The sequence below is a fragment of the Callionymus lyra genome, chromosome 15 (genome assembly GCF_982586985.1).
Source record: "Callionymus lyra chromosome 15, fCalLyr1.hap1.1, whole genome shotgun sequence".
NCBI lineage: Eukaryota > Metazoa > Chordata > Actinopteri > Syngnathiformes > Callionymidae > Callionymus > Callionymus lyra.
Window position 1 is genome coordinate 983,637 of NC_141832.1, and position 13,276 is coordinate 996,912.

General features: G+C 51.1%; 1 protein-coding gene across 5 annotated transcripts in view; it reads right to left on the minus strand.

Annotated features, from left to right (window-relative positions):
• Positions 1-738: 738 nt before the first annotated feature.
• Positions 739-13,276, minus strand: part of LOC148064332 (protein TANC2-like) — a 103,844-nt gene continuing 91,306 nt past the window's right edge. For all 5 annotated transcript variants that reach the window (XM_087809483.1, XM_087809482.1, XM_087809485.1 and 2 more), the window contains 7 exons: positions 10,193-10,316; positions 9,944-10,119; positions 9,761-9,893; positions 7,352-7,443; positions 3,017-3,151; positions 2,853-2,953; positions 739-2,774 (listed from right to left, as the gene is read on the minus strand). In XM_087809483.1, the coding sequence (XP_087665609.1) occupies positions 1,424-2,774; positions 2,853-2,953; positions 3,017-3,151; positions 7,352-7,443; positions 9,761-9,893; positions 9,944-10,119; positions 10,193-10,316 (2,112 nt within the window). In that variant the 3' untranslated portion in view covers positions 739-1,423. The remainder of the gene's footprint in view (positions 2,775-2,852; positions 2,954-3,016; positions 3,152-7,351; positions 7,444-9,760; positions 9,894-9,943; positions 10,120-10,192; positions 10,317-13,276) is intronic.

The window sequence follows — 13,276 nt, forward strand, 5'->3', positions numbered from 1 at the left end:
CGAGTGACATCATCGTCAGAAGGTTCTTCTGACGTGACATCATCGAGTGACATCATCGTCAGAAGGTTCTTCTGACGTGACATCATCGAGTGACATCATCATCAGAAGGTTCTTCTGACGTGACATCATCGAGTGACATCATCATCAGAAGGTTCTTCTGACGTGACATCATCGAGTGACATCATCATCAGAAGAACCTTCAGATGTGACATCATCGAGTGACATCATCATCAGAAGGTTCTTCTGACGTGACATCATCGAGTGACATCATCATCAGAAGGTTCTTCTGACGTGACATCATCGAGTGACATCATCATCAGAAGGTTCTTCTGACGTGACATCATCGAGTGACATCATCATCAGAAGGTTCTTCTGACGTGACATCATCGAGTGACATCATCATCAGAAGGTTCTTCTGACGTGACATCATCGAGTGACATCATCGAGTGACATCATCGAGTGACATCATCATCAGAAGGTTCTTCTGACGTGACATCATCGAGTGACATCATCGAGTGACATCATCGAGTGACATCATCGTCAGAAGGTTCTTCTGACGTGACATCATCGAGTGACATCATCATCAGAAGGTTCTTCTGACGTGACATCATCGAGTGACATCATCGAGTGACATCATCGAGTGACATCATCATCAGAAGGTTCTTCTGACGTGACATCATCGAGTGACATCATCGAGTGACATCATCGAGTGACATCATCATCTTATTCCAACAACAATCAAATAAAAGGTAGAAAAACATGAAACAATATTCATAGTTAAATACAAACTTAACTTAAAGACGATAAATATCATATTTACACGCGTCAGTGTCTGGAGCGTTAAGTGCTTCGTGTTGTCAGGAGGTTCTTCAGCTCAGACTTCACTGGTCCAGCAACAGTCGCTCAAACGTGTGACCAGGGAACAATATGTTGGAACAAAAGTGCTGGTGAGACCTTCAGGTGTTGAACCTTCTTGAAGGTGAAACTCAAGTTCCTGTCGAGACGTCTGTGGCTTCACGTCCTGGTTGTGACGTCATCGAAGCCGCCGCAATGACATCATCGAAGCCGCCGCCGTGACATCATCTAAGCTACCGCCGTGACATCATCGAAGCCGCCGCAATGACATCATCGAAGCCGCCGCCGTGACATCCTCTAAGCTATCGCCGTGACATCATCAAAGCCGCCGCAATGACATCATCGAAGCCGCCACCGTGACATCATCGAAGCCGCCGCAATGACATCATCAAAGCCGCCGCCGTGACATCATCGAAGCTATCGCCGTGACATCATCAAAGCCGCCGCCGTGACATCATCAAAGCCGCCGCCGTGACATCATCTAAGCTACCGCCGTGACATCATCGAAGCCGCCGCCGTGACATCATCGAAGCGCACAGACCAGTCCGTGACGTCACAAACGCTGATTCTAGACGTTGGACTCCACGAAAGGACGTTTGGGTTTGACGGGCGACGTCGGGTTCGTCTTCCTGTTGCCCGATCGCTCAGAGTAGCTGTGAATGACGGGCAGAGTTCGCGCCAGTTTCACGTCGAAGTAGGACGGATTCTGACTCGCAACCTTGACGTGACCGTCAGCCGGAGGACGGTGGACGTCGTAGAAGTGGCGCCGGTTGTCGTGGCCGTCGTGTGCGTTGTTGTTGCTGCGGTTGTGGAAGGCGATGGAGTACGGCGCTGGTGGGGGGGGCGGGGCTTTGGTGGGCGAGGTGACGACGGTGTCCACGGAGGACACGACCCAGGAGCGAGACGGGCTGAGGGTGGAGGACCCGGGCGGAGCTGGCTGGACCCGCACCGACTTGTCCGTGACGCCCATGAAGGGGGTGTTTCTGGACCCACGGCCCGCCTCTCCTGGGAAGGTGCCGACCGTCTCTGAGGGGTCTTGGTAGGCGGGAGGTCCACCCAGGTCGGGCGGCAGGTCCATGTGCTGGGTGGACGCAGACGTCCTGAAGCCCCGAGACGCCTGCAGTCCACTGGAGAACTGCATGCCGTGGCTGTGGGAGTGGATGAGGGGTCGGGCCGCAGGGGCGGGGTGGGCACTGAGCGGGCGCCGACCTTGGTTGTAAAACTGGTGATCGGGCGAACGACCTTCAGCGGGCGTCAGGGTCCCCTCGGTGACCTCTATGGGATAATACGCCGCTTTGGATTGGTTGAACTGTCGAGGCTGACCAAAGCGATGAGTCCCGATGTTGGAGGTCCTGCTGGACCCGGGTGCCGGTCTGGACCGAAGACCCGCGTCGTCCCCCGCGTCCTCCAGACGATATGTTTGGACCGGCGGCTCCGACGGCTCTGGACCGAAGTACGAGCCTCCAAACACCAGACCGGGCTGAGCGGGTCTCGGGACCTGGTGCCACTGAGGGAAAGACCTTTGACTTAGGTGCTGCTGGAGCTGCTGGTCCGACGGACGCTGCAGGACGGAGAAGGTCTCCACGCGCTGATGGTGCACGGGGGACGTGGCAGGACTGCAGCGCTGGTAGGACGACAGAGGAGACGTGGAATGACGGCGAGTCGGACTCTGGGCGGTACCAGAGTGAGTCGGGGAGAGCGAGGGCGGCCGATGATCCGAGGTCTCCGAGCTCTGAGGAAACATCTCGACGTCCTTCTCCTGCTCCTCCTCCTCAGCTCCTCGCTCCTGCAGGCTCCCGGGGTACGAGGGTGACTCATGGCACTCGTCCTTGACCCGCGCCAGGAGCCTCTGGATCTCCCGGTTGGATGGGCAGAGGCGACTGGCCTCAATCAGGTCCTCCAGAGCGGCGTGGAACTGCCTGTGGACGAGAAGATATTTTAACTTCAACACCAGCTGCAGTAACTAGCATCAACCTCTAGCATGCTAACATGCTAACCTTCGGCTGCGCTTGGCTCGCGCGCGGGCGTAGAATGCTTCGTAGGATTTGACCTTGAGCTCCAGAGCTCTGCTGGCAAACTCTTCGGCAAGGATGAAATCCTGAAAGGTAACAGGTGTGATGAGACTCATGGAGCGTGTGTGGATGGGTGTGTGTCGACTGACATTCATCTTGCGACGACAGCGCGACAGGTTGAGCAGCAGCGACGCCTTCATCTGCCTGAAGGTCTTGAGCTCGTCTCCCGGGAACTTCTGCAGAGCCGACTGGTACGAGCGAGCGGCTTCTCGCACCTGCCCTTGCTGGACACAACAGTTGTGAGTCTGTGTTTGTGTGTGTTTGCGTGCACATGTGAGAGTATGTCTGTTTGTGCGTGTGTGTTTTTATGAGTCTGTGTGTGTGTCTTGGTGCAATTGTGTGCGTGAACATGTGCACAGTAAGTGTGTGTGTTTGAGGTTGCGTGTGAAGCGCCTGGTGCAGTAGCGTGGCGGTGCTTGTAGTTAGTGCATGTTGAATGCTGCTTTCTGCTATCAGCTACTGCTGCTGGCTAGCCCCCTCCGAGGTGAAAAGAATGCGTAAGCCTCCTCTGCCAGTACATAGCCACTCCACCACAAAGACTCCTGCAGTGCCTCCACGTGGCCATACTTAACTGGGTACTAAGCAGTCCCAGGCTAAACTACAGGGGATCTCGGAGCAGCAGTGGGCCCCCCTGTGCTGACCCACCAGCCAGTGGCCACGCCCGTCAACCACTGCCCCAGCTATGGGCAAATAGACCCACTGCCTTGTGGGTTAGTCTTTTGAGATAAAGGCTAAGGGAGCACACCCCAAAACAAAAGCATATGCTTGCGGTGCACAACAGGCTGGCCTTAACAAAAGCTAGGTCCCGGTAGCCTCCTGCAGCTAGGATGGGGAGCTGGTTGTCCTGGGCTTACCCACGCCACCAGACCTACCCCATCTTGGTGAAGATAGTGCTACTGGTGATAGCGCACCCCTAGAGCACTTAAAATATCCTATTGTGCAGACCATATCTGATCGAAGTCTGGCGGCAATGGTTTTTTTGGGGACAGGAGCAGGTTTGAATAGACTGGGAGCTCCTAGTCAGAGCCCTGCACGTCAGCATCACAGGGTAAAGGTCGCCTTTAGCTGGGGCTGAGTGGCAGCTATTCTCGGCAGACCCCTGTGCGACTGAGCAGCCCCTATATAGGGACCACACTGCTCACCTCAAGCGAGGAAGGGCCTAGAAAAGGTGGCCTAAAAATTGCCCACTCAACCCTCACCTGGACAGGCTACCGCACCTGTCGGGTCATTCCACTTCTGCGGTCGAAACAGAAGAAACAAGTATTTTAACCTCTAGCTGGCTTCATGGAACATAAACCTCTTGGGAAGTCTGAACGACCTCATAGAAGGACAGTCCTGGTTGCGTCTGAGTTGAGACGCTATAACATCGACATGCTGCCCTGAGCGAAACCAGGGTCCTTGATGAGGCTCTCTAACAGAGGAGGGCATGGGCTACACTTTCTACTGGAAAGGCTATCCCCAAGGTGGACAACATCTGCACGGTGTGGGCCATTAAGAACACACTCCTGCCGAAGCTTACAGAAACACCTAAGGGCATCAGTGAGAGGCTGATGACCCTACGCATCCCCCTGGAAAAGAGCCGCTATGCCACACTACTCAGTGCATATGCTCCAACTCTACCATCTGACAATGAGACTAAAGACTCCTTTTATCTAGCTCTGAATGAAGCTCTCCGTCATGGGATTGGTCAGGCCAACTCAAATGGCATGACGCTCCTGACCCTCTGTTCCGAGCACAACCTGACCATAACTAACACCATCTTCCAGTAAAAGAACAAATACAAAAAATCATGGATGCACCCACGTTCAAAACACTGGCACCTGATTGATTACATCATTGTAAGGCGCTGTGACATCAGGGATGTTCTCCATACCTAGGCCAAAGTGTGTGTCTCATGTATGTGTCTCTCTCATGTGTGTGTCTCTCATGTGTGTGTCTCTCATGTGCGTGTCTATCATGTGCGTATCTATCATGTGTGTCTCTCATGTGTGTCTCTCATGTGCGTGTCTCTCATGTGCGTGTCTATCATGTGCGTGTCTCTCATGTGCGTGTCTCTCATGTGTGTGTCTATCATGTGTGTCTCTCATGTGTGTGTCTCATGTGTGTGTCTCTCATGTGTGTGTCTCTCATGTGCATGTCTCTCATGTGCGTGTCTATCATGTGTGTCTCTCATGTGTGTGTCTCTCATGTGTGTGTCTCTCATGTGCGTGTCTCTCATGTGCGTGTCTATCATGTGTGTCTCTCATGTGTGTGTCTCTCATGTGTGTGTCTTTCATGTGTGTGTCTCTCATGTGCGTGTCTATCATGTGTGTCTCATGTGTGTGTCTCTCATGTGCGTGTCTCTCATGTGCGTGTCTATCATGTGTGTGTCTCATGTGTGTGTCTCATGTGTGTGTCTATCATGTGTGTGTCTCTCATGTGTGTGTATATGATGTGTGTGTCACTCATGTGTGTGTCTCTCATGTGTGTGTCTATCATGTGTGGGTCTATGATGTGTGTGTCTATCATGTGTGTGTCTCTCATGTGCGTGTCTATCATGTGCGTGTCTCTCATGTGCGTGTCTCTCATGTGTGTGTCTATCATGTGTGTCTCTCATGTGTGTGTCTCATGTGTGTGTCTCTCATGTGTGTGTCTCTCATGTGCATGTCTCTCATGTGCGTGTCTATCATGTGTGTCTCTCATGTGTGTGTCTCTCATGTGTGTGTCTCTCATGTGCGTGTCTCTCATGTGCATGTCTCTCATGTGCGTGTCTATCATGTGTGTCTCTCATGTGTGTGTCTCTCATGTGTGTGTCTTTCATGTGTGTGTCTCTCATGTGCGTGTCTATCATGTGTGTCTCATGTGTGTGTCTCTCATGTGCGTGTCTCTCATGTGCGTGTCTATCATGTGTGTGTCTCATGTGTGTGTCTCATGTGTGTGTCTATCATGTGTGTGTCTCTCATGTGTGTGTATATGATGTGTGTGTCACTCATGTGTGTGTCTCTCATGTGTGTGTCTATCATGTGCGGGTCTATGATGTGTGTGTCTATCATGTGTGTGTCTCTCATGTGTGTGTCTCTCATGTGTGAATAAAAAGTGAAGATACTTGAGTTGCAGTGTCTGGACGACTCTTGTATCTCACTCACAAGACCTCCAGTCTCGACTAGATGCACTAGCAGGACCTACAGCAGGATGGGACTGACCATCAACACTGCCCAGACAGAGGTCATCTACCAGTGGAGCAGCAACATCTCAACCACACCCCTGTCTTCACTGTATCAAAGGAAAAACTGCTAGTGTTTCCATCTTTCAAGCACCATGAGCATGGGGAGCATTCTGTGTGAAGACAACAGCATTGACATGGAGATCATTGTGTGAAGACAACAGCATTGACATGGAGATCATTGTCTGAAGACAACAGCATTGACATGGAGATCCAGGAGAGAATGAATCAAGCATCAGCGGCCTATAGGGAGACTCAGACGCAGGGTTTTCCAGAACAAAAACCTTCATTTAAGAAAATTTACAAAAATCTTTGTCTACCAAGCAGTCTGCATCACCTCCTCTACAGCTGTGAAGGTCACCTACAGCTCTGAAGGTCACCTACAGCTGTGAAGGTCACCTACAGCTCTGAAGGTCACCTACAGCTGTGAAGGTCACCTACAGCTCTGAAGGTCACCTACAGCTGTGAAGGTCACCTACAGCTCTGAAGGTCACCTACAGCTGTGAAGGTCACCTTCAGCTCTGAAGGTCACCTACAGCTCTGAAGGTCACCTACAGCCGTCACATCAAGTCCCTGGAACAGTTCAACATCTGTCTACAGCGTGTCCTTGGAATCACTTGGCGTGACAGTGTCGCACACTGAGATCCTGAGAAGAACAGGCTGCAAAAGTATGGAGGCCACAATCGCTCAGAACCAACTGCGATGGCTCATGTCACAAGGATGCCCCACAACCGTTGGCCCCGCAGAGCGTTGTATGTCCAGCAGGTCAGAAGAAACGCCAGAAGGACCAAGGAGGTCAGAAGAAACACCAACTGAAAATGGCTCAAAAATGCAACATAAAAGCTGGAGACCTGGAGACAACATCTGCTGACACCTGTGTCTAGAGATCAATACACTGGAGGAAGAAGGATCTGCAGGAGATGAAAGAAGAGAAACACACCCATGACTGAACATCAACATCATATAAACTTAGAACCTGTGATAGAACCTGTGGATCCAGAATCTATTCTTCAACCAACTGTAGACTCGATGGACACAAGCAAGCAAGTTTGTGTGTGTTTGTGTGTACATGTGAGAGTATGTTTGTGCGCGTGTGTTTTTATGAGTCTGTGTGTGTGTCTTGGTGCAATTTTGTGTGTGGACATGTGCACAGTAAGTGTGTGTGTTTGAGTTTGTGTGCTTGTCTTTGTGTGTGATCAAGCTTGTGTGTCTGTTTTGTTACCTTGTACAGTTTGTCTCCTTCCTGGATCAGTTTGCTCAGCAGAACCATCAGAATGTCGGGTTTGGAGGTGGCCATGGCCCAGGTGGCTGGTCCTGCTCACACACACACAAACGCACACACACACACACACACACACACACACCCCCACACACAGGTGTGTTGTCACACAGCTCTGAGGTCTCATGTGTGTGTCTATCATGTGTGTGTCTATCATGTGTGTCTATCATGTGTGTCTCTCATGTGTGTGTCTCATGTGTGTGTCTCTCATGTGTGTGTCTCATGTGTGTGTCTCTCATGTGTGTGTCTCATTTGTGTGTCTATCATGTATGTGTCTCTCATGTGTGTGTCTCATGTGTGTGTCTCTCATGTGTGTGTCTCTCATGTGTGTGTCTCTCATGTGTGTGTCTCATGTATGTGTCTCTCATGTGTGTGTCTCTCATGTGTGTGTCTCTCATGTGCGTGTCTATCATGTGTGTGTCTATCATGTGTGTGTCTATCATGTGTGTCTCTCATGTGCGTCTCTCTCATGTGCGTGTCTCTCATGTGCGTGTCTATCATGTGCGTGTCTCTCATGTGCGTGTCTCTCATGTGTGTGTCTATCATGTGTGTGTCTATCATGTGTGTCTCTCATGCGTGTGTCTCTCATGTGTGTGTCTCTCATGTGCGTGTCTCTCATGTGCGTGTCTCTCATGTGCGTGTCTCTCATGTGCGTGTCTATCATGTGTGTCTCTCATGTGTGTGTCTCTCATGTGTGTGTCTCTCATGTGTGTGTCTCTCATGTGTGTGTCTCTCATGTGCGTGTCTATCATGTGTGTGTCTATCATGTGTGTGTCTCTCATGTGTGTGTCTATCATGTGTGTGTGTGTGTCTCTATAATGTGTGTGTCTCATGCGTGTGTCTCTCATGTGCGTGTCTATCATGTGTGTGTCTATCATGTGTGTGTCTCTCATGTGTGTGTCTATCATGTGTGTGTCTATCATGTGTGGGTCTATGATGTGTGTGTCTATCATGTGTGTGTCTCTCATGTGTGTGTCTCTCATGTGTGTGTCTATCATGTGTGTGTCTATGATGCGTGTGTCTCTCATGTGTGTTTCTATCATGTGTGTGTCTATCATGTGTGTGTCTATGATGTGTGTGTCTATCATGTGTGTGTCTATGATGTGTGTGTCTATCATGTGTGTGTCTCTCATGTGTGTGTCTATCATGTGTGTGTCTATCATGTGTGTGTCTATGATGTGTGTGTCTATAATGTGTGTGTCTCTCATGTGTGTGTCTCAAATGTGTGTGTCTCTCATGTGTGTGTCTATCATGTGTGTGCCTCTCATGTGTGTGTCTCTCGTGTGTGCCTCTCATGTGTGTGTCTCATGTGTGTGTCTATCATGTGTGTGTCTATCACGTGTGTGTCTATGATGTGTGTGTCTATCATGTGTGTGTCTCTCATGTGTGTGTCTATCATGTGTGTGTGTCTCATGTGTGTGTCTATCATGTGTGTGTCTCTCATGTGTGTGTGTGTGTCTCTATCATGTGTGTGTCTCATGTGTGTGTCTATCATGTGTGTGTGTGTGTCTCTATCATGTGTGTGTCTATCATGTGTGTGTCTCTCATGTGTGTGTGTGTGTCTCTATCATGTGTGTGTCTCATGTGTGTGTCTATCATGTGTGTGTGTGTGTGTCTCTATCATGTGTGTGTCTCATGTGTGTGTGTCTATCATGTGTGTGTGTGTGTCTCTATCATGTGTGCGTCTATCATGTGTGTGTGTCTCTATCATGTGTGTGTCTATCATGTGTGTGTGTGTGTCTCTATCATGTGTGTGTCTCATGTGTGTGTCTATCATGTGTGTGTCTCTCATGTGTGTGTGTGTGTGTGTCTCTATCATGTGTGTGTCTCATGTGTGTGTCTATCATGTGTGTGTGTGTGTGTCTCTATAATGTGTGTGTCTCATGTGTGTGTCTATCATGTGTGTGTGTGTGTGTCTCTATAATGTGTGTGTCTCATGTGTGTGTGTGTGTGTCTCTATCATGTGTGTGTCTCATGTGTGTGTCTATCATGTGTGTGTGTGTGTGTCTCTATAATGTGTGTGTCTCATGTGTGTGTCTATCATGTGTGTGTGTGTGTGTCTCTATAATGTGTGTGTCTCATGTGTGTGTGTGTGTCTCTATCATGTGTGTGTCTCATGTGTGTGTCTCTATCATGTGTGTCTATCATGTGTGTGTCTATCATGTGTGTGTGTGTGTGTCTCTATAATGTGTGTGTCTCATGTGTGTGTCTATCATGTGTGTGTGTGTGTGTCTCTATAATGTGTGTCTCTCATGTGTGTGTGTGTGTCTCTATCATGTGTGTGTCTCATGTGTGTGTCTCTATCATGTGTGTGTCTCTATCATGTGTGTCTATCATGTGTGTGTCTCTCACCGATCTTCGCTCCCTTCTTCAGCAGTGCGATGACGGTGGTGGTGTTCCTGCAGCCCACAGCTCGGTCCAGGGGTCTCATGCCGCTGCAGTCCACGTGCTCCACGGAAGCGCCGTGATCCACCAGGTGCTGCACCTGCACACAGGTGTGAGTCCGGGTCTGGAGCGAGGTGTGTGGGGTCTCACCACTCCCGGGTCGCCCCTGAAGGCCGCCAGGTCCAGAGGCGTGCGGCCGCTGCGGTCGGCGTGCGAGGTGGAGGCTCCTCGCCGCACCAGCTCCTGCACCAGCACCAGCTGACCCTTCAGACACGCCCAGCTCAGGGCGGTCAGACCCTCACGGTCGGTCCGGTCCAGAGAAGCTCCTGAAGTCCATCAGAACTCAAGTTCAATTCACTCAAATGTTTCCGTTTACAATGTTTTCAAAAGAATCTTTACCGCGATCCAGCAGCAGCCGAGCCGCCGTCACGTGACCCTCAGAGGACGCCGTCATCAGAGCAGTCCTGCCTTGAGGGTCCGTGGTGTTGATGTCAGCGCCGTGAGTGAGCAGCAGCTGCAGCACCTGAGGAGTCGAGTCACTGAGTCACTGAGTCACTGAGTCACACAAGTCACTGAGTCACACGAGTCACACGAGTCACTGAGTCACTGAGTCACTGAGTCACACAAGTCACTGAGTCACACGAGTCACACGAGTCACTGAGTCACTGGAGTCACACAAGTCACTGAGTCACACGAGTCACTGAGTCACTGAGTCACTGAGTCACACAAGTCACTGAGTCACTGAGTCACACGAGTCACACGAGTCACTGAGTCACTGGAGTCACACAAGTCACACGAGTCACTGAGTCACACGAGTCACTGAGTCACTGGAGTCACACAAGTCACACGAGTCACTGAGTCACTGAGTCACACGAGTCACTGAGTCACTGAGTCACTGAGTCACACGAGTCACTGAGTCACTGAGTCACTGAGTCACTGAGTCACTGAGTCACACGAGTCACTGAGTCACTGAGTCACACGAGTCACACGAGTCACTGAGTCACTGAGTCACACGAGTCACTGAGTCACTGAGTCACTGAGTCACTGAGTCACACGAGTCACTGAGTCACTGAGTCACTGAGTCACACGAGTCACTGAGTCACTGAGTCACTGAGTCACACGAGTCACACGAGTCACAGTGAGTCACACGAGTCACTGAGTCACTGAGTCACTGAGTCACTGAGTCACACGAGTCACTGAGTCACTGAGTCACACGAGTCACACGAGTCACTGAGTCACACGAGTCACTGAGTCACTGAGTCACTGAGTCACACGAGTCACTGAGTCACTGAGTCACTGAGTCACTGAGTCACACGAGTCACTGAGTCACTGAGTCACTGAGTCACACGAGTCACTGAGTCACTGAGTCACTGAGTCACACGAGTCACTGAGTCACTGAGTCACTGAGTCACACGAGTCACACGAGTCACAGTGAGTCACACGAGTCACTGAGTCACTGAGTCACACGAGTCACTGAGTCACTGAGTCACTGAGTCACACGAGTCACACGAGTCACTGAGTCACTGAGTCACTGAGTCACTGAGTCACACGAGTCACTGAGTCACACGAGTCACTGAGTCACTGAGTCACTGAGTCACACGAGTCACACGAGTCACTGAGTCACACGAGTCATATGAGTCACTGAGTCACACGAGTCACACGAGTCACACGAGTCACTGAGTCACACGAGTCACACGAGTCACTGAGTCACACGAGTCACTGAGTCACTGAGTCACAGTGAGTCACTCGAGTCACACGAGTCACAGTGAGTCACTCGAGTCACACGAGTCACAGTGAGTCACAGTGAGTCACACGAGTCACACGAGTCACAGTGAGTCACTCGAGTCACTGTGAGTCACACGAGTCACAGTGAGTCACTCGAGTCACACGAGTCACAGTGAGTCACAGTGAGTCACACGAGTCACACGAGTCACAGTGAGTCACACGAGTCACTGTGAGTCACACGAGTCACAGTGAGTCACTCGAGTCACACGAGTCACAGTGAGTCACTCGAGTCACACGAGTCACAGTGAGTCACTCGAGTCACACGAGTCACTGAGTCACACGAGTCACTCGAGTCACACGAGTCACACGAGTCACAGTGAGTCACTCGAGTCACACGAGTCACAGTGAGTCACACGAGTCACTCGAGTCACACGAGTCACACGAGTCACAGTGAGTCACTCGAGTCACACGAGTCACAGTGAGTCACTCGAGTCACACGAGTCACTGTGAGTCACACGAGTCACAGTGAGTCACTCGAGTCACACGAGTCACAGTGAGTCACACGAGTCACAGTGAGTCACACGAGTCACAGTGAGTCACACGAATCACAGTGAGTCACACGAGTCACTCGAGTCACACGAGTCACACGAGTCACAGTGAGTCACTCGAGTCACACGAGTCACAGTGAGTCACACGAGTCACAGTGAGTCACACGAGTCACAGTGAGTCACACGAGTCACACGAGTCACAGTGAGTCACTCGAGTCACACGAGTCACAGTGAGTCACAGTGAGTCACTCGAGTCACACGAGTCACAGTGAGTCACACGAGTCACACGAGTCACACGAGTCACTGAGTCACTGAGTCACACGAGTCACACGAGTCACAGTGAGTCACTCGAGTCACACGAGTCACAGTGAGTCACACGAGTCACACGAGTCACAGTGAGTCACTCGAGTCACACGAGTCACAGTGAGTCACTCGAGTCACACGAGTCACAGTGAGTCACACGAGTCACACGAGTCACAGTGAGTCACTCGAGTCACACGAGTCACAGTGAGTCACACGAGTCACACGAGTCACACGAGTCACTGAGTCACACGAGTCACACGAGTCACAGTGAGTCACTCGAGTCACACGAGTCACAGTGAGTCACACGAGTCACACGAGTCACAGTGAGTCACTCGAGTCACACGAGTCACAGTGAGTCACACGAGTCACACGAGTCACAGTGAGTCACACGAGTCACAGTGAGTCACACGAGTCACAGTGAGTCACACGAGTCACAGTGAGTCACACGAGTCACAGTGAGTCACACGAGTCACAGTGAGTCACACGAGTCACAGTGAGTCACTCGAGTCACACGAGTCACAGTGAGTCACACGAGTCACTCGAGTCACACGAGTCACAGTGAGTCACACGAGTCACAGTGAGTCACACGAGTCACAGTGAGTCACACGAGTCACTCGAGTCACACGAGTCACAGTGAGTCACACGAGTCACAGTGAGTCACACGAGTCACAGTGAGTCACACGAGTCACAGTGAGTCACACGAGTCACAGTGAGTCACACGAGTCACTCGAGTCACACGAGTCACTCGAGTCACAGTGAGTCACACGAGTCACAGTGAGTCACACGAGTCACAGTGAGTCACTCGAGTCACACGAGTCACACGAGTCACAGTGAGTCACACGAGTCACAGTGAGTCACACGAGTCACAGTGAGTCACTCGAGTCACACGAGTCACAGTGAGTCACAC